This window comes from Heterocephalus glaber, unplaced genomic scaffold, assembly GCF_053883595.1.
Source record: "Heterocephalus glaber isolate CG9 unplaced genomic scaffold, H.glaber_assembly_v1.0 deba00001444, whole genome shotgun sequence".
Taxonomy (NCBI): domain Eukaryota; kingdom Metazoa; phylum Chordata; class Mammalia; order Rodentia; family Bathyergidae; genus Heterocephalus; species Heterocephalus glaber.
The window spans coordinates 29,757,440-29,780,224 of NW_028258297.1; the positions used below are offsets into that span (position 1 = coordinate 29,757,440).

Here is a 22,785-nt window from a genome sequence, read left to right on the forward strand (position 1 = left end):
TAAGAATAATATGAAAGACCAAAGATAAGAAAAAAGTCAGATCACCTTTGGGAGCTGCAGAAAGTTTATGCTCCCTGGAGTGAGTGTGAGTGTGAGTGTGTGTCTGTGTGTGTCTGTGCACATGCATTTGTGTGTGTGTGAGGGGAGGGGTGAAGTGACCAGCAGAAGATATTGAGATATTGGGAAGGTTGTCAAGAAAAACTATAAAGGGCCTTCCTTGTAGGATGCGTTAAAAAGTGCTTACCGTAGTCCGGAAGGGTCCTTCTTGCAGCCCCAGTCTCCTGCAGCCGACCGACCATGGCCTGTGCCCTGGGTAGGAAGAGAGCCCAAGGAGGACCTCAGTCCCCAGCCCTCACTCTCAGGGGCTCGATGACCTGCAGTAGCCAAGCTCAGAGGCCTGCTGCAGGACAGATGATCTTCCTCCTCCCTGGAGCCTCTCTCTTCCCCCTGCCCATTGGCAGATGCCTGTCTAGATGAGCCTCAGAGGTCATGTCCTTGGGGGTCTTTCCTGACAGTTCCAGGCAGAGCCCAGGGCCTTGTTTACGTCTCAACCTCAGCTGCTCTCCCCTTCCTGAAATTGCCTTCTGATTCGTCCACCTCCCTTGTGGGCACCTAGGGCTTGGTGAAAGGGCTGTGATCTGTTTAGCCTTATATCCCCGGAGTTATATGCGTATCCGGCAAGTTAAGTGGTTCTGGAATGAAGGAGCCGCAGTGTGAAGGTTTATATATAACCCCCACCACCATAGGAATAGCTGGGTGTATGGAAAATGGAAATAAAATGGTCAAATGTGTACACTTACACCACTCTAGAGCCAAACAGCTGGTAGGGGGAACTGTGGTAAGCTGGGGACCCTCTGTTCATGTCTGCAAGGGTCCGGGTCACTCCGAGCTCCCTCAGGAGCCACTTGTCAGCAGGACATCACTGCCCCAAGTCTTGTGTGTGGCCTAGGAGGGTGTGGATGCTCTGTCTCCTCCTGGGCTGTCTGGCCTTGCCGGAAGCAGTGGCCTTGTGGTGCTGGCGATCGAGGCTGCCCATTTTCCAGGAGCCCTTTGCACTTCACCTATGCATGGTTAGTAATGAGACAGTAATGATGTCAAGAGGGAAACGTTGAGGAAAAGCCCTGCAGCCTGGGGGCCCAGCTCCCTCAGCAGCCTCCCACCTCAGTTCTCTCTGGGGCTCTGGGAAGCTCCCAGGGCTTCGCTGACTCACCTCGCCTTGCACCTCCTGGTCGAACCCAGTGAACCGCTTCCTGCCCTGCCCTGGCTTGCTCCTCACTGTGTCTGTGGTCTCTTGTTTCAGCTTTTCTGCCAGAACCTTGGCTGGAACTTTTCTTGTGTTCCCTTACTATTTATTTATATGGATTTATATGGATGCCCTTGCATGCGTAATGTTAAGTGAAATAAATCAGACCCAGGCTTGAGCTTGTTTTACTCCCTCTAGTCCTCTGCTTCTTGCTCCTGCCCGTCTTCCTGTCAGAGACCCTCTCCACCTCTCCGCCTATGTGATGACCTTGAGGATGCCTGCTGAGCCTTCTGAGGGTGTGGCATGATCTGAAGGCCCCGAAAGAGCTACCTTCTAGCCTCTCTTCTTTCATCTGTCACCTCGCACAGTGTCCCGGCCTGCCGACACTTCAGGATACTCTTCACTTGTATTATCTGATGACATCCATGTGGGATAGTTTCCCTTTGGTGGAGATTAGCTTATCAAATGAGACAGCAGCACTTGAACGATGGTGTGGGGTGGGGAGAGCCTGATGGGGATGGGAGGTGGAAGGAAGCTGAGGAGGCCCTGGGTACTCTCAGGGAAGGGACTAAGAGCAGTGACAGGAGGACTCTGAGCTGGCTCTGTCTGCTTTCTTATGTGGACTTGGGTCTTTCCCTTCAGAAGTCTGTGTTCTTCCCCTCAAAATCTCCAGTCTCTCTCCTTGTCCATCTGCCTCTGTAGAGCAGCCTCAGGGACCGGCAGCTGGACTTCGGTCAGTGTCAGACGCATAAGGAAGTCAGTGCCTCACACTGAGCCAGGGCCCCTGGCCCTTTCTGAAGCAGTTCTGGAAGTTCTCTTATTGATGTGACCAAAAATGAGGCTAACGCTGCTGAGGGCCGCCCCACAGAAAGCAGGCTTAGGGAACATGGCGCTGCGTCCTCATGCACCTTGCTTATTGGATCTGGCACCATGCGACTTCTGGATCCTCCCTAAATTCAAAATGACCGTGAAAGGTAAATATTTTCAGTCATTTCAGACCCTGAGGCCTCCACAGCATAGCCCGACTAAAGACACTTCTAAGGGTGTGGAGCCTGTGGGTGTGTGGGTGCAGAGACCGTGTGTGGACGTCTTTTGGTTCATAGTGAAGGCCTTACACTCGGCAGCTGTTTGAGTGGGGGATTCGAAGTTGTATGATCTTCAAAGATTCCTGTGAGGTGGACGAGGGCATGGATTGGGGCAGTGTGGACGTGGGAAGGAGATTCTGCTCCAGGGCAGCTGTGCCTGTCCATGCTCGCAGGCCTCTGGTCATCTGCTGGCTTCCTTACCTGTACAGAGTCTCCCCTTTCCTCCCATCCTCATGCTCTAGGGGCTCAGCACAGTGAAAGAGGGGCCAACCACAAGTGGGGTGGTCAGCTGGGGGGCTCATGTAGGGAGCTGGGCAGGGCCTTAGGGCCCAGGAGTCCACCTGACTGGATGATCAGAGACACCAGGGCCCACTGAGAACTCCCCCGTGTCCTCATGGGCCTTGTACCTCCTGGCCCTGCCCCACCTCACCCTGGGGGAGCATGCTTCTCTGCCAGTAGTACTACCTGAACGTCCTGTTTTACACCTTGGTCAGCAGCTTTTGAAACAAGAATATGCCACTTTTGACTTTCTAGGCCTCTGATGCCCAAGACAGTAGGCGGCTCACAAGTGTCGGGGGCTTGTGCCCTGGGCAGAGGATGGACACAAGCAAGGTCCAAGCCAGGGGGTAGCATGGTGCACGGACAGATGCAGAGCAGTGTGGCTGGGTCTGAGAGCCAGCAGGACAGGGAGCACTGAGGTGGAGATGCGGGTGGGGGTGGGGTCCACAGCCCAGGAGAATGAGGAGCCCTAGGAAGTCACGCTAGGAGGGAGTCACCCCCATGCAAACCAGTGAGGGAGGTGGCCCGCCCTAGGGTGGGAGTCACGGGGGTGAAAGGCAGATGGGTTTGGCAGATATTTAGGGGCAAAACTCATAGGATTGGTGACAGATTAGCTATGGGGTTCAAGGGCAGAAGCCTGCAAGTCGGGGCTAGATTTCTGGCTTGGGAACTGTGTAGGCTGGAACATGGTGGGCTGGGAGAAGAGCCCTGCGGGGAGAAGACTATCAGTTTGGTTTTGGCAGGTTGACTTTGAAGGGCAGTGAGACATCCTGGAGTCCTACGGCAAGCACGCTGGGCCTTGTGCACAGTGTGTGCAGCAGGGTAAGGCTGGAGGGGAGATGTGAGGGCCTTCAGCCACAGGTAGCAGTGGCGGCCCCAGGGGCAGAAGAGAGCGCACGGGCAGAGTCAGCGTGGAGAAAGGCTGGCCCCAGCTTGGGTAAGGCCCATCCCGTTGATGCAGAGATGCACGATTCACACTCTTTGCCCTCCTGTACCCATAGCCAGACGCCCGGGGCTCTGCTGCTCAAGGCAGGGCACGCCCAGAGCCCAGAGGATGGCGAGCAGAGGAAAGCACGCGCTCTGCTGGCTCAGGCTGTGTGGCAGCCCTGGTGTCTCGGTGCCCCACGCACCTCTTCCAGGCTCTGGGGGCTTCCACTGTGAGTTCGTCCGTGACCTGCCTTCCTGGGGCACAGGCCTCCCCCTCACGGCACAGCAGCCTGCTCTCTGGTCTCTCTGCTCTCGCTGTCACCCAGTCTGCCTTTCTGAAGTGGGGATGGCTGAGCCGTATGCTGTGTTTTAACCCTGGGAGGAAAGGCTGGCCTGGGTGGGTGCTGACTTCGCACCTGCCCTGGTCTCCACGGCACTTATGCATCTGGTGGCCTTGGGCTTTCCAGCTGCAGGTTTTGAGGCTCTGGTGGGAGCTTCTGTTCCAAGTTCTGGCCTGAATCATTTTGGGGGGAAGAGGAATGAGGCCAGATAGGGCCGGGGGAGGAGGCATCTCCTAGCGTCCCGGGCCAGAGGACCTGTCACACGGTTCTGTCCTGGGGAGAGAGGGCCTCTCGATCCTTCCTGGGCTTCACAAGATGCCCACCCTTTGCAGCCTGATCCAGGCTCACCCTCCTCCTTAGCCTCTCCAGCTCTCACGGTGCAGCTTAGAGCCCACATGGAGGAAAAAAGCAGCGGGGCTTTCCCTGCTGGTCACAGTGGTGTTTCTTTATCCAGCTCTGGCTTCATGAAGAGCCGATGCTTCTCCAGTGCAGGGCCAAATGTCCTAGGCTCCCAGAACTGTCCGGCAGAGGCAGCACATATGGGGCTGCTGCATGATTGGTAACTGATCCAAAGCTGTTTCAGAGCCCCATAGAGCTGCCTTTTTCCATTCATTCATTCCCCAAAGCCTAAGGGATGGGCAAGGCTTTATTTCTGCTCACTGGAGCTTAGGATGAAAATAGGAAGAAGCAGGGCTTGCAGATATGCCCTGTAATCCCAGCACTCTGGAAGGCTGAGGCAGGAGGATGGCAAGTGTGAGCTCCCCCCCCCCCCCGCCAGCAACTTGGCAACTTAGTGAGACCCTGTCTCAAAATAAAACATAAAGTGGGCTATGGACATGCAGTAACTCATTGCAAAGGCCCTGGATTAAATTGCCAGTACCACTCATGTACAAAAGAATAATTATAATTTTCCTAATCACTGCCTTCTATTGCACACCCTGAGGCTGGCCTCAGTTCCGGGTGCTCTGCATGCAATCTTTTGTTCCATTTTCACTTCCATCCTGTGAATGCGTGACTCTTCTTGTTTTACAGCAGAAGAAAGAGCTCAAAGGGGCCACTGTGCTGGCAGGTGGCAGGCCTGAGGATTTAAGCCCAGGGGCCATGGCTGAGCTGCTTCACTAGTTCCTCTGAGGGGAGGCTGGAGCCCTTGGTTACTATGGCTCCTGTTGGGGGCTCTGAGGCTTCCTCCGTGTGCAGTGGCGCTGGAGCCTCTTGTCTCTCGTCTCTCCCTGTTCTCATATTCTGCATCTCTGTCACTGACAGGGCTCCTGCCCTCCAGGGGCAACAGTGGGGGTTTCACAGGCAGCAGGTGCGGGAGGACCCCTCAGGCTGGGAGATGGCGGCCTGCTCAGAGGACGCCCTGCCCCCCCGTGGCCCGCCGTTGTTCTGCCCCTGCTCTCTGTTCGTGGATATGCAGGTTCTCTGGGTGTCTGCTGGCCTGGCTGCCCCCGGAGAGGCCCTAGAGCCCTAGCCCTTGTCACAAATGGGAGGCGTCTCTCACTTTCTCAATGCTGTCATCCCTCTTCTGTCCCAGACAGCAGCCACCCGGCAGCCCCCAGCCGTCAAGGAGAAAGCTAGGCCAGGCTGGGGTGGCTCAGGGACAGGGCACTTGCCTGGCACTCTCCAGGCCACCTAGCCCTAATACAGAGTGATTACGATGCCCTTGTTTGAAAGGAGGTCCTCATGGCAACTCCAGACCCCATCCTGTGTGTGTGTGCCCATGTGAGTGTGTGAGTGTGTGTGTGTCTGTGTGTGTATTGAGGGTCTCCACTCCCTTTTACTCTCCTACAGCCAGTGTGAACTTGGTAACTAAGGCTGTAGGAAAATATGAGCCGTGTTTTAGGGCCATGGCTTTGCCTCCTCAGTGTTCAGTTTCTCTGTATTGCAAGCTTCCCATCATCTGAAGCTGTCTTATGTCCCTTGTGCTTTCCTCTCACAGATATCCCCCTGCTTCCTGCATCTCCACGCCGGCTGAGCCCTCAGACAGTAGCCAGAGGGTTTCAGGACCCCAGACAAGGGCAGCGATACCCCAGGGTGCAGAGTCCCTGGGCCCCAGCGTTGCGGGGCAGCCCCAGCAGAGCTTCTGGCTGGGTTCTGGGTGCACAGAGTCCCCATAACAGCTCTGTGAGTACTGGGGATTGGGCCAGGCCCGATGAAAGCCCCAGGGAGCCCCTCACCTGGGAACCCTCACCTTGAGGCGTGCGCGTATGCGTGTGTGTGTGTGTGTGTGTGTGTGTGTGTGCATGCACACATGCAAGAAGGCTGGCATTTGTTAGGACCCTTTCTCTGCTCTCTCTCCAAGTGGGGCTCAGTGTCCCAGCAGCACTGGCCTGGCCAGAGGGGCCTGGAAAGGAGATGGTGGGAGCGGCAGGTGATCCTACCTGTTGGCTGCAAGTCCCTGCTCTCTCACGGGCTGAGAGACCTGTCGCCTCACCACGGAGGCCCTGAGCCTCTCTGAGCCTGGCACTTCATCTGGTTGCCCAGGTGACCTCTCAGGTGGCTGCAGAGGCAGCTGGGTATCAAACCAGTAATAAACAGGGAAACACCCAAAGGGAGGGAGCAGGTCCCTGCCCTGCTCCGCCTCGTTCTCTCTCCTCCTCTTCTTTCACCTCCCCAGTTTGGAGTGGAGGAGCGCAGGAGCCATTCCTCCCACTCAGCATTAGTAGGGGCCTCACCAGTGGCTGAAAGAGAGGGAGGGGAGGAGGATGTGGGGCTGTGGGGGGCACAGTGCCGAGTGAATTCCCGTTCGTGGTCCAGTTGACTAGAAAGTGGCCTTTGTTCCCATGGATCTAGAGAACCTGCCTGTGAGTATTGTGTGTGTGAATACAGAGAGTGCGTGAAGCTGGTGTGCAGATCTGCAAGGAGGTGAACATGTGTGGGTGGGTCACAGAACACATGGAGGGCTCTGTGTGTCTTGGAGTGCACTCGGGCAGATGCACATGTGTGCAGACCCTGCATGTGTGTACAGAAGTGCTGGTGCAGGGAGATGTGAGTGTGCACACATTTGCAGGTTCGTGTGTGTGTGCATGTGCAGGGCTGTGTGGGGCAGGCAGTGTGGATGTGCAGATGGTTCGTGCAAGTACATGTGTGTGCATGGACGGCAGAGCATGTGGAGGCACTGATGTGGCCTGGAGACTCGTGAGTGAGGGCTGCGGGCCGATGTGTGAGGAACTTGGGCTGTGCTGTCCTTGCACTGGGAATGTGGGGTCTCTGGGCCGGAGGGGCTTGCTTCCTCGTCCTCTCTGTGGCCCAGAGCCCAGAAAAAGCCCTCTCTGGCCCTGACCCCTGTTCGCCCCACCTCACCGCCCTCTCCGTATCTCTCTGGCCAGGTCATCAATAACTACCTGGATGCCAACGAGCCTGTATCCTTGGAGGCCCGTGTGAGTCGCATGCATTTCCACGACACCCAGAGGAAGGTCGACTACGTGCTCGCCTACCACTACCGGAAACGTGGGGTGCACCATGGCTCCCCTGCCCACTCACTGGCTGTAATCTCCAATGGGGAGACGGGCAAGGACCGCCATGCTGGGGGACCCGGTGACATCGAGCTGGGGCCACTTGATGCCCTGGAGGAGGAGCGGAGGGAACAGCGGGAAGAGTTTGAGAGCAACCTGATGGCAGCCGGCCTGGAGCTGGAGAAGGACTTGGAGGTGAGGCCAGTGGGCAAAGCTCTCAAACGGGTGGGATGGACTGGTGGCCAGTGCCACTCCAAGGAGCTTTGGCTTTGTTCTTGGAAGTGGCATTTCTCTTTTCTGCCCAGGATGATTGAGGGAGAGTCTTGGTCTTGCTGGTGCTCTGTCTAGGCCGGCAGTGACGGGTGGCAGTGGGCTGGTCACGGTGTGCCAGCCTCTCCCTGGGGTTGCCTGGTTAGAGAGTGTGGGCAAGACATTGTTCCCGAATCTTTCCATGGTGGTTTCCTGTGATAAAGACCAATTCCTCTGGCTTGGCCCTCAATTCCCCTTGTGGATATAGGGATACCCTTCCATAGGGAATGTGCTTCTTAGAGGCCTCTTAAAGGACCTAATGTGGGACATTCGGGGAACTAAATGGGGCATACAGTGGACCTATTTTACAACCTGTGAGCTAGAATAATGTCACCTGCGGCAAGCAGAAAATCTAGTGGACTCCATGGAAACCCTTTCTTCCACACTCTGTCCCTCCACTTAGTCCTACATGTGCCCACCCCTTTGCCACACCACACCCATCTATGAAAATGGCCGTCCTTGCCATTTCCTGATGTCCATTTCCCGATGTCCATTTCCCTGCCTTTCCATGCTCTATTCCAGGCCGCCAGGCTCCTCCCACTGGGGGCCGACCACCTTCGCCATGAGCTGTGGTCTCCGGCCCAGTCCTCTTCCCCAGACCTGTGTGTGCTCACATCCTCCCTCCAGGTCCTGCTCCAGCCGTGCCTCCTTCTCGGTGCCGGCCCTGACCATCTGCCAGAGTGTCTTCTCTGCTGTGCTCCCTGCCTCAGCCCTGGTTTGCTGCTCTTTATCCCTCTTAGCCCAGCTTCCTAAAGCACTGTGACTGATTTATTCGTGTTTTATTCTGAGTCTTCTGGGCTCTATGAAGGCGGGATTCTTGTGTTCCCAGCCCTTAGGGCAGAGCCTGGCACATAGTAGGTACTTCCTAAGCTTTAATGGAGTGAATGGCACGGCCTCTCTGAATGTCATACCTCTTACCTGCAAACTAATAGATGTCTTGCTGGGTTGTGGCTCTAGGTGTCCCCACTGTTAGATGGGCAAAGAAAGCGCACAGCACAATATCGGAAGCATAGCAGGCACTCAGCAAGTGCTCATTATGGTTTTAAAAGGCCTCGTGTTGAAGGTGTAGTTTTTGTAGAAATCTGTCGTAAGGTTCACTTGGACATTAACGTTGTCCTCAAACTGAAAGGGCCCCTGATGTCACCAGGCCCTTCCTTTGGGCCTGGGTGGGATGGCACACTCTGGCCTGAGTGCTTGTGGTGCCAGCCTGTGTTGCTGGTCCAGACTCCAGGGCTAGTCTTCCTGCCTGTAGGGAGGGTGTGCTCCTTTAAGGCTACCTTGGCGTCCTTTGGTGTGGGAATGCTGGTTTCACCTCCTGGTGTCCCGAGTTCAGGGGGCCTCCGTTTGGAGTCTGGTGAGAAGGCCTTTCTGGGGAGTTGGCCCTTCCAGGGCCGGTCACACAAGGCTCTCTAGGCACTTACTGCTGTGGAAGTCACTGTCTGCATACCTGTTGCTGGGTCTCTGCAGCCTTGGGCTTTGCTTGGGGTTCAGCTGGAAAACGAGAGGGCAGGCACTAAGGGCTGACTAGAGCATTCACATCCCAGGCCTGGGTTCCCTGGCCTCAGGGCCTTGGGCAGGTTCCTGGGTGCTCTGGAGTTAGTTTCCCTGTCTGTGGAGGGGGAATAATATATTCTTGACCACTGGGTCGTTAGGAAGTTTAAACAAGACAACTAAGCATTTAGAACAGGATAAGAATTATTACTCTTATCATTATTATTTAGAGTTGTTAGGTCAGAAAATAAAAATGCAAGATGCCTACTGACATTTGAATTTCTGATCAACAGTGAACAATTTTTTAGACCTAAGTATGCTGCATGAAATATTGGGGACAGACTTATACTAAAAAATTGTTTGGTGTTGATCTGAAAGTCAGACAGACCTGTGCTGGCCCTAGGGCCTCGGCCATCTCTGGAGCCCATCTGTGGCTGCTCTTGGATGTTCCTGGCTTGGCTGGGAATCGGGAGGACACAGGGCGATCTCCGCTCTTGGGACTGACCTGCACTAGGTGGGGGCGTGGGCTGCATCTTGGGTTGTTGGTCTCATTGTATGGCCGCCTGCTCCCGGCCCCACCTGGCTTCGAGGCCCGTCTGGCGCTTCTCCATCACGAGGACCCCAGACCGCCTCCCCCAGCCCCTCTGTCCTCATGGCCTCCCCCTCCCATGGCGCCCTTCCCACCTGTCATCATGCAAGGTCCTCTCTTCCTTTCCTAAAAAGTAATTACTGTGATTGTCGTTACCTTGCATTGAAAGGGCTAACTGCTCTTCCGACCAACTGACCGACTGTGGCACATTTTATCACTGGCCTGCACAAGGGGCCTCTTGTCATTCCTGTAAACATGCTCCTTCCCCTCAGCTGCCTACTCCCTCCCCAGGCAGCCATTCTAGCACATCATGGTTCTGGAAAATGTATAGCGTTGCTTTTGCGCTATGCAATTTTGCTTTTTATTTTAAAAATAGACATTTTTGTTTAGCACAGTTTTAGATTTACAGAAAAATTGGGATTAGTACAGAGTGTTCCCATCTATCTGCCCCAGCCCCAGTTTCCATATTCTTAAGAACTTAATTGGTGTGGTATATTTATTGCAGTTAATGAACCAATATTGGTACAGCATTATGAACTGAAATCTGGGCTTTGTTCATACTACCTTAATTTTTCCCTACTGCCCTTTATGCCTGGATCCTGACCAGGACCCACATTACGTCAGTTGTGCTGTGTCTCCTTAGGCTGCTCTCGCTGCTGGCAGTTTCTCAGAGCTGTGTGAGTTTTAAATTTACATAAAGGTACTCTATTTTATAGCTCTTTGTACTTCCGGCTTTTTTCTCTTAGCACTACAATTTTCAGGCCATTTATGTTCTGCGTGTATGTGTCATCGTTATTCCTAAAGAGCGAGCAGTTCTACAGCCACCGTGGTTTACTAGTCAGTCCCTGACTAGTGAGGGACACTTAGGTTTCTTCCCACTGTGTGTGCCACCCAAACAAGGCTGGGGATGAATTGTCACCTCCTTCAGGGTGGGCAATCTGCGATCACCTCAGCCTCCCTCTGCTGTGTTGGTGCTAAGCTGTGTTGGCGGCTCACCAGCTGGAGCCTTGAGGCTTTGCATAACTCGCTCACATTGAGGGACTCAGCCCCGGTTGTGAGCAGCATGCTGGTAGGCATGTCTCACCAGACAGGGACCTTACCTCACTGCTCTGGTGGCAGTGTAAGGAGCAGGAGCAGCGGTCCCCTCTGCTCAGCCTTCCCCACCTGCTCATGGGTCATCCCGCACCTTCTGGGCTGAGCTGAAGTTTAGACTCTGATTTCACTTTGACTTTACGACACCTGGAGAGGAAACGGGTTCCTAGCAGGCCCATTAAACATTATTCACTTAGCCTTACTGCAGCCACCAAATTCTAACTGAATGAATATCATAGACCTCATCGCTGGCCCCAGCAGATATCTGAGCATGCTTTGGATAAGATGATAATGGACGTACACGTTCCACCTGGTGCTTCACCTTTTTGTTTTGCATGAGTATTTCCATGTATTGATGTTGTCCATGGTCATATTTTAAAGACAGATCAGTATTTCATCAGAGAACTGTATTGCAGTTTGGTGGTGTGTTTTGTTATGTTTGGCCATTTGATTAGAATGTCTCTTAGAGACGTCTCTGGAGATGCATACGGGTGGCAGAAACACCTGCCAATTCTTCTAATAGAGGGCCATCTCTTTGGAAGTGGGCCACCCTTCCGAGCAGGAGCTGACTGAAGCAGTTAGGAGGTGACCCAGCCCTGAACAGCTTGCTGCAGCCCTGGTCAGGCTGTAGAGTGGAGAGCTGCACGTGGCCTCCTGGGATATAGGCCTGGGCGCATGGCCTACTGGGATAGGCCTGGGAGGTCCAGCACACCCAACTCCTCCTCCTGTCTCCTAGACCTCTGGTTTTCAGTGAAAGCCAAAGAGCAGAGGAGACTCAGACACATGGATGTCACCAGGGGTCTCTGTGGGGAGAGGGGCTGCAGGGCCAGGGACTGTATAACACTTGCAGGCAGCTGGAGGCCACGTTCATACCCTTTGAGGCAAGATCATCTCCCCTGCAGGCCCTGAAATTCCAGCAGGCATGGCCCACAATTTCATCTTTTTGGGCAGTGAGAGCTTTGAAACTGCAGATGGAGGAGGGGACATCAGTAGGGAGACCAGGTCGCTCCTGCTTGGGGTTGGCACTCCTAGGATCAGGGTCTGGAGAACTGAGACAGCAGACTCCCTCTTTGCTCAGCGTGGTCTGCCACCCCCAGCAGGCTCTGTTCCTGGCAGTCAGGCATGGCAGGCAGCATCTGGGGGAGGCCCCCAGGGCACCATTTCAGCCAGGAGGCGGAGCTGTCCTCTCCCTGGGAGCCAGGTGGGAACCCGGGAATGACCCAGGCCTTCTCTCCCCCCAGAAAGGAATCCCTCCCCCTTCCCCTGTCCTGACACCTGACTCCTGAGTGGGTAGCCCTGGCAGAGTCTGGACACCTGATGTCTCTACCCAAGCACAGCACTGCATCAAAGGACTGGAGGACACGTGGAGCACAGGACATCTTGATTTCCCAGTGGGGCCACTGAAGGTCTGAAATCCCAGTGGCTCCCCATCTCACGAGACCTGTGCCCATCGCATCCTGAGCTCATCATCCCCTGTCCCACCTCCCTCTTTTCAGGAACCGCTGGTTAATCATCAGATAGGCCCCTCTGTCCTCCAGGGCCTCTGGAAGGAGCTGAGAGAGCTGAGGGAGGGACTCTAGAGCTGTCTCTGGAGTCAACAGATGAAGCTATAGATTAACACATTAATCACATAGAAGTAATCTGTGGTTCTAAGAAAGGAAACTAACTTACCTGAGTGCCTTCTCCATGCCTTACAAATGTGTGCTTGTGCCTTTCCCCGGCCTCCCTCATAGTCTGTGACTATCTTGCAAGTGGCCTTGGTCTCATCTTTTAAGGAGCTGGGTGACTCGCAGGGGTGACATTGCTACTAAGCTTTCCAGCTGGAGTTTGGACCCAGCTGAGCTTCAGACCAGCTGGGACTTCTGTCACCTGGTGAAAGTGGCCAAGCCCTTGACAGGCGTTTCCTATTCTCCCCTCCCCAGAACTTACAGAGGTTCTCGGCAGGGCCAGGGGTTGTCTGTCCGAAGGGGGAGCGAGACAGGGGAGACCTTGCCTTCCCTCTGCAGGGGCCCAGGTGGTGTCGCTGCAGACTTGCTCTGGCCTGTCTGAAGCCCAGGCCAGCCTGAGTTCTTGTGTCTCCTCCGTGGCTGCACGTGTAGCCTCCCGGATGAGCCCCCTGAACCTGCCGCTGTTTGCCTTTCTCTTAAGAGCTCATTTGAATCAGCTCCTCCTCTTAGAATGCCTGAATCTGGCTTTGGCCTCACTTTTCCAGGGGAAATTGTATCCTTAGGAGAACCTTACTGTTAGGTTGCCTAGGGTCACAGTTACTCCGGGCATCTTCCTGTCCTTGCTCTGCCTCGAACATCCACAGAAAGAGGGTATATTTCTATGGGATGGGGGTTCCCAGATCCCACAGACTCCAAGGGGGCACGAAACTTAGCATTTCTAGGAAGGGCCACTGCTGCGAAAGAGGAAGAGCACTGCTGTGGATTTTAACTGTGCCCCTGACCACGCTGTCCCTTGGTGACGCTGCTCACATGGTGGCTGGGGGAGCGGGATGTTGTTGCCTGGCCTGGATTTGTCCCTGTCCTACCTGCTTTACCCTGAAGCAGGGGCTCTGGGCATCTCACCTGCCTCTCTCCCACCCCAAGGGAATGCAGGGAACACAATAAAGCCAGCCCAGCGGCCCCACCCCTGGGGTTGCACAGCTGAGGGCAGAGCCACAAGGCGGGGGCAGGGTGGCATCACGGAGGGTGGGTGGGCAGCCTGGGGGAGGGGATGGCGAGAAAGCAAGGAGTGGGATCAAAGCCCCAAATGCTGCTGAGTACCTGTTGCCTTTCCAAAGAATTTATAGTGAAGAAAGCAGCACTCAGTCTTTTCACCACTTTACTTCAGCAACCTTACTGGGCTCAGGGGAGTAGCTGTTGTCCCTTTCCCGGGGCTAGGGGACTCGAAGTGCCTTGTTCACAGCAAGCAGTGGGGGCTGGACCTGGGCGCTGGGTCCTCTAAGGGTGCCCTGCTCCTCTCAGTCTCTAAAATGACTCCTCAGGGGTCATGTTTGGCTTGTGCTATCACCCAGCCACGAAGGTAAATAGGCATTGTCCCAAATCGGAATGAGGCTGGGCTCTGGGCCTAGTGAAAGGCACGGAGGGAACTGGGTGGCGCCTTTCCCACACCCTTCACTCCTGGCCTTGTTCATCCATCCCTGGTGCTTTGACTGGCCAGTCTGCTAGTCCCAGAGGGCACAGGCCAGCGAAAGTCTTCTCTGAGGCTAAGTGCCGTCTGGGCACATAATGACATGGACAAGAACATGGGGCCATAGGACGCTAGAAGTTCGATCATTTCTTTCAGTCCCATCAGAGAGAGAACGGAAGTCCAGAGAGATGTGACTTGCACAGGGTCACGTGGCGAGAAGTGTTCCAGTCTAATTGACTGCTGTTACAGTCGCTGCAGGCTGTAAGTCAAGGGGCAGTAAAAAGGATCAAGGTGTGATGTGGGTATGTGCTAATTCCCTGTGATCATGTCATACACACGCGTGCGCGCGCGCACACACACACACACACACACACACATACAAGTCAACAATTGAGGAAACAAAACAAAACATGGAATGAAAAAGCAGGTCCAAGGAGCCGACTTCCTTCTGTTAGGTCCGGAGCTGATTCTCAAATTGTGTATCTGGCAGTACTGTTTTTCCTTGGCTTGGAATGAAATTAAAACTTAAGGTTGTTTTCCCAATTTATTAAACAATTACATTAAGAAAGGTAACTTTCTCAATTTAAGTTTGTTCTTACACATCTTTTTCCTCTGGAAGCCATTAATCCTTGTCAGCCAGCAAGTTCTTGCAGAGGGCAAAGGGAGTGCAGAGAAGCGAAAGAATATTTATGAGAAGTAGAATTGGCCAGTCACGTTCACTTTCACAACTTTGCGTTGTGATTTTCTGTTGGGTGTCATCATGGATTCTTCAGCTTCGTTGTTCCCAGCTTGACTACTGGGATTAAGCACTGGGTTTTAAGGGCGCTGGGTGAAGGGCTCTGGAGAGAGCAGCTATCAGTGTTCTGCCAGCTGTGCAGGTCTCCAAGGCTGCCTCCTGCTCTTCTCCGTTCCTGGAACCCACAGCATGAAAGGATGCACCCTGCTCAAAGGCTGACTCTTGTTCTGGCTGAACAAAGGGGTGAGTGGGTTGGTGGGTGTGATGAGTTAGATGTAGAATGTCTCTTGAAAGTCTCATCAGAGCTGGGGCTTTTGAGAGGCGATTGGGTCCTGGGGACACTAATTCTCATCAGGGGATGAATCCACTGATGAGCTCCTAGCCGAGCATTCTATTAGCAGGTGGGACCTGGCCAGAGGAGGTGTCACTGGGGGCAGGACACAGAAGGGTGTACTCTCGCTCCCAGGTCCCCTCCTTTCCTCCTTCCCTCCCCTCCTTTTCCTCCACTCTCCTCCCTCCCCTCTTCCTCCTCTTCCATTTCCTTCCCTCCACCCCCCAATTCCTGCCTTCTGTGGGGTGAGCAGTTTTTCTCTGCCATGTCCTTCTACCATGCCATTTCTTCTTTGGAGTCAGCCCACCATAGACTGAATCCTCTGAAACCATGAGCCAAAATAAATCTCTCTTCCTTTGGTTGTGGGTATTTAGTCCTAGCGATAGGAAAGTGACTAATATAGTGGGTTTATGTGGCACAATGGCCTTTCTCCGGAGGATGATCCTCCTCCTTGCATTCAGGCCACCAACAAGAGCAACAGCTCAGCCAGCATATTCCCAGCCTTCCCTGGTCTGTGCACTGTGACCACAGGGAGAGCAAACTAGCAGTTACAGTGAAATTAAAAGGAAGATCAACTGGCAGAGCCCTTACCCATGAAACTGTCTGCCAGCAGGACAGATGCATGTTGGAGACCCCACCTTCCCTCATCTCTCTTGACTTGCCCAGGAGTTCAGCTACACACATCGGGTGCATGGCTGTCCCCAGCAAGATTCATGAAAATTGCCACCCATGGCCTGACGCCTCTTAGAGGGCCCTGGGGCCAGTCCGATGGCTCCAAAATGTGAGCCCCAGCCCTTGGGCATCTTGGTTTGGGAGTCTCATCTGCTCTGCTCCACTCCGCCGTGGCCACAGCCAGATACCTCATAAATTGTAAAATATCACAAACTAGCTCTAGGTTGTTCTCCTACCTTGTTCACCTTTGCGCCTTAATTTTCTCCCCCTCTCCCTCACTGTGTCAGCCAAGTTGAATTTCCCTCCCATTTTCTGGATGAATGAAACTGCTGAATGTGAGAGCAGCCTTCCTCTCAGGGAGGAAGTGCTGAGCATTTCCTGTCTAGGTGGGAAACAAGAGGGCCAGGCCCAGAAAGCAGTCCACAGGTGATGCAGCTGGGGCTGGACGAGGCAGCTGCTAGTATTCTTCCAAGTGCTTTGTCGAGTTCTCACCTAGGAACCAATTATCCTCTGATAGCGAGGGCTGGGGTCGCGCTGGCTGTGGATATTTCCACCAAAGCTGTGTTTCCTGAGGTCTTGCAGCCATTGAAGGGCTGAGACTTCTCAGCCACAGAGAGGGGCATAGGTTTCAGCACTTTTCAGGAAGGGAGTCAAGAAGGGGTGGATCTTGATGGGTGTGCAGTCAGTCAGGGGCAAAAAGGACCCCCCAAGACCTCTGAGCAGAAGGGTGGGGCCCTTGGGGTTTTTGTGTGGGTTTGCATACTCCCTCCACACTGCCCACTCGTGGTTACCGTGTGGCGTGTTGCTATGGGTGGCTGTCACTACCCACTGTGGAGTTGGGAAGGACATGTTCAGACCACTGGGCCTTGGGCTGGGAGCAAGCTCTGGGTAACCTGGCTCACTTACTGAACAATTAGAAAATCAGTGGTTGTCCTGGGAGTTTTTTCTGCCCTTTGGTACCTGCACTTCTCTAGCAGGGTGATGTAGCAGGAGGAACTTAAGTTTGCTTTGACGGGGAAATGTCATGTCATTATCAAAAGTGTAGAACGAATATCACTGGCCAAGAAATAGTCAATACCTACTGAAATAAACACATCAGGATGAAACGCTGCGGACCTCCAGCTGAACACAGGCAGCTGCAGAGGCTGGAGCCTACAACCTCAGTTAAGAGGGGTTAGCTCATGTCAGAGAGGTTGGAGACTTCCTTACCAAACTGAGACTTCCTCTTTGCAGGATAATTGGAAAGGAACTTTCTCATTATTTAAAAGCCTCACCTGACGCTCTGTCCTGTCCGTAGTCTGATGCCCCTTACCCTGTACATGGACAGCGTCCCCCCAAACACTTAGCATGTCCCTTGGCCCTGGGATAGAGTGAAGGCCTTGCGTGCAGCAGCGGTGTCATATCCATTTTGGGGAGGGAACAGCCCTGGCTCACAGTAGACCATGGTGTGTGTTGAACTGACTGAAAGCAGACTGTGTGTGGAGCTGTTCAGGGAGGAGTGGCCCAGGCATGGAGGTGGCAGGGAAAGCTTTCCAAGGCAGAGGGAGGCCTTCCTCTCTGCTTCTCCGGGCCCCGCTCCCACTTATAACACCCTGGAATCCTGGCTGCGTGGCTCCCCGAGCCCCTCGGTTTGAGCTCTCTCCGGCTCCTACTTCTTCAGTGGCAGCACTGCCTTTAGTTCTTCTCTGCTCCCCTGAACAGGGAGAAAATGTACAACACTTTGCATCCCCTCAGGAGCCCCTGTGGAGTAAACTGAGCTCTGAACAGGCTGCCCCATGGTCCAGGACTGCAGGGCTTTGGACCTGCTGGGGTCAGAAGTTGAGCCCTTGGGGTTGTTAGCAGTTCTTTTTATCTTCGCTCCCTCCCTCTCTCCCTCTCCCCTCCAGATCTGTCCTGTTGGGCAAATCCCACGGCTGTGATGGTTGCTGCTGCCATGGCCTTGACCTTGTCTATGTTCATGCCCATTCTCCGCAATCTAATTATAAAACCCTTCAGCAGAAAGCATAGACACAACTTCCCCTGGACTTAGGTCTCTGTGGGTCTATCCTCAAGTCCTCTGTGTGGCAGTGGGATGTGACTTTCACGCAGTCTCCACAAATGTCCTCTTCTCTGTTGCTGGGGATACCTCTCTCTGCGGCCTCAGGATTTTTGGATGTCTCCCTCCCTGATCATCTTACCGCTGCTTTGGAAGTTATTAGTATTGATAAGCGCATCTCCTGTGCTAGGCATGTCAAAGAACTCATTTAATCCTGTAACAACCTCAAACAGGATTTACCACTGCTGTCCCTATTTACAGATAAGAAAACTGCAGATACATAACTTGGTCAAGAACAAACAACCAGTGCCAGTAGGGGGCCTGGACCCCCAGCCTGAGCTCTCAGTCACTGCCTCTGCAGGGAGGATGCTCTGCACCCCAGCTTGGGGTGGGGAAGGACGGTCTTGGCTTCCAGCGTGGGGATTGTCAGCTGCTTAAGAAAGCTCTAGAGGGGGGAAAAGTGCCTCTGAACTTGAGAGTATTTGCTGCTTAAGAAAGCTCTAGAGGGGGGAAAAGTGCCTCTGAACTTGAGAGTATTTGCTGCTTAAGCCCTGTTCCCTGTTTGCTCTGCCCTGCTGATGCTGACTTCCTTCCTATCAGGCCACATGGAGCCCTGCAGATGCCTCCTATTACCCAGGGGCTGTGCCTGTGGGGAGACCCAGTGTGCACAGGATGGTGTCTGAGATGGCTGCGAGGGTCTGGAAGCATCGGGGAGGGCTGAGAGGCAGTGCAGGCTCCCAGAGCGTGAGGCTGGCCCGAGAATTGGTGAGAGCACTGGGTGATGAGCACTGTCAAGGCTGTGTGGTGCCCTGAGCTGCTTGGGGCCCTAGTGGGGGCTAGAGGAGTCAGCGTGGAATGTCAGCCACCTGGCAGCAGAACCGGGGCATCCTTAAGTGTGAGTCCTGCTTGCTCCTGCGTTGGCACCGGAAGAGAATTGTGTCCCCTCAGTGACTCCCCTCCTCCTCCCCCTGCACTTCCGGGCTCCCACTCAGGCCTGCAGGCTGTAGCCATGCCGTGCTGCAGCTGCATCCTCACAGGAGTCAGCGCTCGGCTAAGGCCGGTGTGTCCAGCACTGTAGGTGGAGCAGAGCCTGCGGGCCACGCCACACTGGCTCTTTCCTTTCCCAAGGGCCGTGGCCCCTGATAGGAGCCCGCCTTACCCTGCTTTCCTAGGCTGCTTATATTAGAGCGTAATGCTGTCTCAGCCAGGCAGCACTGGGGATGCAGCACCCTTAAATGTGGTGGCCGGCCAGCAGTGGCCCTGGATGAAGCAGAACTATCCCACACCGGGCACATTTGGGGAAGCTAGTGTTTGTTTAGTGAGGGAAACAGAAGGCAGGAAGTTGCCCAAGGTCTTGCTCGATGACCCAGGTAAGCATGGAGTCGGGGCGAGGCGCATGGGGCTAATTACAGAAGGTGAGCTCTTAATCTGTTCACTGCCACTTGCATTCTGGGTCATTCCCTCCTGCTGCTGGGATGCTCAGGAAATGGAAGCTAATTCAGTCATTAATCTGAGCCTAAGCCAAGTGGAATTACAGATATGCTGAGGTCCCTCTCCCCTACATGTGACAGTGATTCCCTGGAAGGTTGCAGTGTCTGCACTGCCACCTTGACAACCTTGGGTGATTCTAAGTTGTCTGCACTCCCCTTGCATCTGTCTGTATAGATTTGTGTCTACACATGTCCTAACTGTCTCAATGAGTGACTGGAACTTGAGTGGTGGGCAGGAGGCTTACAGAGGAGAAACCTCTGGTCGAAAGCCCAGTTCAGAGGCCAGCTTGAATCGGAATCCCAGCACAGCACTGAGTGAAGCTCAGCCTTGGAGAAGCCCTGTGGTGTCTCATCACTCTTATGAGTTATTTGGAAGAGGAACTGGTATGTCACATTGCCAAGGAAACAAGTGATGAGCTGAGGTTTGTCCAGGGCTTTGTGTGGTGCCCGATACACGTTAGAGGCTCGGTGTCAGTTGCTCTTCCAGTCCCTTAACTGGAGATCCAAAGATCCTTCAAACATTTCTGTGTTTTTGTGGCCTCAGAGATGAGCTACCTGCATATTAGATGTGATCTCCCACTGGAATTATTCCTCATCCCTCTTCTGACCCATCTGCCTGTTGGGATATTGTGCAGAGCCCTCTTTAGCAAGACACCTGCTTTTTTCCTTTCTGCTTTCTAGGGTCTCTGGAAAGCTCCCCCAAGACTATGAGCTCAAGCCAGAACCCCTGACCCCCCAGAGTCTAGATGGTCCTCAGGAGGATTCCCCTTAATTTACAGAGGATCTTGCATCCCTGAGCCCATGAATAATCATCCATCTTTGTCCCTGGTTTGAGTTGGAAGTCTAGTTTGCTACGCCAAACACCTGTTTAAAAAATTTACACTCAGATTTAAGTGTATTAATATAATTTGTTACAGTGGGTCCCTTCTCAGTGAACAATCTACCTGACTGATCTGACTTTTCAGTCTGGACTTTCAAGTATCAGATTAGTTTGAATCGAAGTGCACCTGTAACCGAGATGAGGAGGGTGCCGCCTCTTTCTACAGTCTAAGCATGGTCTGGGGTATGCACCTCCTCTAGGAAGAGAAACAGTAGACTGCCTCACTTGCTTACCCATGCAGGATTTCAAAGCTCAGGAGGGAAGTTCTTCTGCAGGTCTAACCCAAGTCCCTCCAGAGCAACTGTATGCGGGCGAAGAAGCAGGTCAGAGCATGTGCATTTGATTGGCCCCGCTGGGTCTAGGGGACCTGGGGATTTGTCTCTGGAGCCTCATTTTGATGTGCCCATGTCCCAGGCAGTGGAGCAATGGGAGGACTGGAAAATACGGTCCTTGTGGGCCTGAGGAGGGGGAGTCTGGCTGTCTGTGGATTGGAGCTCTTTTCCCAGATTTGTCTCAGAGTCAGGACAAGTCATGTGACTTTCTCCACATCTTGAATTTCTGTGTTTTCTGCTGGTCAGGGCTTCTTCATCTCTGGTCTTCTCTAACATCTATAAGCAGATCAGCTCCAGGGTTCTGCCCAATGTGTAACAAGTCTGAAGGTTGTCTTGATCATGCCTCACCTCTGAAACAGGCTGCCAGGGCGCCAGTCCTTGAAATCTCTTCCTCATCACCTCACATAATATCTCTTACACTTTCTGGAGTCTGACTTGAGCCTCTCCTTCTGCCACCTCAGCTGCTTGGTCCACAAAGCCTTGGTCTCCAGGGAGGCCCCGAACAGCTGCCTGGTCCCGCCCCTGTTCTTTCCCTGTTCCCTTTGGGGTATCACCTCCAAGCATCCAGCTCATGAATCCCCCAGCAATTTCTTCGTCACTAGATCACATTGCAAGCTCCTGTCCAAATGCTGTCTGGCTGCTTCCTGTTCCAGGCATCTCCCTCCCACCTGAGTATTTGTGTTTCTGATTATTTATCCCCAGATGCAATGGCTGCATTTTTCCAGGTTGAATCTGCTCATTGTTACTTCCTGCCTGGGTTTGCTAACATCTCCAGGTCCTTTCTGCAGCCCCGGGTGCAGCCTTGCTTGGTGTGGAAATGTGGATTTTCAGCCTTTGGAGAGCAAGCCCAGTAGGGCCAGGTTGGGGAGCCCGTTACCCTGCTGAGAGGGCCCCACCCCATGTGCAGTGCAGGCCCTCCCAGGAGCACATCTGAACTGATGAGCACACAAAGCCATCAAAGCGCTTCCAGCAGCGCAGTGACCTAGACAGAGCTCTGTCCCAGCTGCTTGGCTTTCCCAGCTCTCCTGAGCCGGCAACGAGGAGACACCTTCCTGCCCTCTTGGCCTGGGCTCCTTCCAAGCAGCCATCACCAGTTCTAATGAAATACTCAGCAGATGAAGTGACCGAACTCCAGACGAGGGAGTGGGGCTATGCTGCGCTTGGCCACTTCCTGTCCAGGCCCTGTCGCTGGGAAGGGGGCTTGCAAGGCCGTGCCAGAATGGCAGGAGCCACCAGTCCAAGGCGGAAGCATGGCTAGTACCTCCCTCATTTCCTTTACATGGAGATTTACTTTAGGTTTTTTCCCCCCATTTTATTTTATTGTAAGTCCTTGATGACCCAGAGAGTCAGAGTTGGAAGGGGCCTTCGAGAGTCTTTAATCCATGGAAATCTGTTGAAGTTCAGTAACTTGCTCAAGTTCATGAAAGCATTTCTCATCATCCTCCGCCCTCTGGGTGGGTGCGAAGCGTTAGGCACAGGAAAAAAAAGACGTGTGTGGCGAGGAGGGGCTCAGAGACGGAAGCCTGATCCAGAACATCCTGTCTGTGAGGGAGGACTACCAGGTGCCTGCGTCTGTCCTCGATCTTGACCCTGACTCAGAGCGAGAAGGTGGACCTGGCGCAGTGGCTCCGCTCCAGGCCCTGGTGCTCTCGGGTGAGCATGAGCACACTGAGACCAGGGCTGTGACCTGGGGAGAGTTGGATGCTGCTCCCCACATCATCAGGACTGCGGGGCAGGGGCACCTGGCTAAGAAGCTGAAATCACCCACCCTGTGCCCTTCTCGGTTCTCCTCCCTCCTGCCCACCACAGCGTCTAGGTTCTGAACATGGGGCTCCTAAGGGAAGATCTTCAGAAGATGCTGATCAATTCGCAGTGGTTTTAAAACTCATCTGGGGAAATAAACAGCTGCAGCCTGAAACACAGGTGCACGCACTGGTGCTGCTCTGTCCACCCCTGCACTGCCCCTGTCCCTGAGCTAGGGAGAGTGTGTACCCAGCCCTTGGAGCACACAGAGCCGGTGTGAACAACCTGAGCTGTGTGCTGTACCAAGGAAGCAGGACTAGCTGTCCTGCAGACCGGCGACACCCGCGCCAGGGACTGTGTGGTTTTCCCGACATTGTCTGCAGTCTGAGGGGCCTCCGTGTCCCTCCTTTGCAAAAACAGAGCTGCTTCTGGCTTCTAAGGACCTCCTACTTCCTTCCCCAGGGAAGCAGAAGGAGAAAGAGAAGAAACATTTGTTGGTCACCTGAGTACATGCCAGACTTAAGTTTTCTTAACACAATTTTGGAAAGTAGCAATTACTGTTCAGTGATGATTTCCACTTTATAGAAACTGGGGCTCTGGGAGGTTCAGCAGGGCTCCGG

At 53.9% G+C, this 22,785-nt stretch overlaps 2 protein-coding genes across 6 annotated transcripts in view; both read left to right on the plus strand.

Annotated features, from left to right (window-relative positions):
* Positions 1-5,925, plus strand: part of Vwf (von Willebrand factor) — a 138,444-nt gene extending 132,519 nt beyond the window's left edge. Inside the window, exon 52 of the mRNA XM_087214181.1 lies at positions 5,815-5,925. Coding sequence (XP_087070307.1) covers positions 5,815-5,850 — 36 coding nt within the window. The 3' untranslated portion in view covers positions 5,851-5,925. The remainder of the gene's footprint in view (positions 1-5,814) is intronic.
* The window catches only part of Ano2 (anoctamin 2), a 326,914-nt gene that overhangs the window by 16,767 nt on the left and 287,362 nt on the right, over positions 1-22,785 (plus strand). For 4 of the 5 annotated variants that reach the window (XR_015452355.1, XM_021248110.2, XM_087214187.1 and 1 more), the window contains exons 1-2: positions 5,860-5,999; positions 7,205-7,525. Coding sequence is in view for 4 of the 5 variants with exons in the window: in XM_021248110.2 (XP_021103769.2) it covers positions 7,265-7,525 (261 nt within the window). In the remaining variant the exon portion in view is untranslated. Of the gene's footprint in view, positions 1-5,859; positions 6,000-7,204; positions 7,526-22,785 lie in introns of those variants that run through there. The other variant, XM_087214186.1, reaches the window with a different exon arrangement.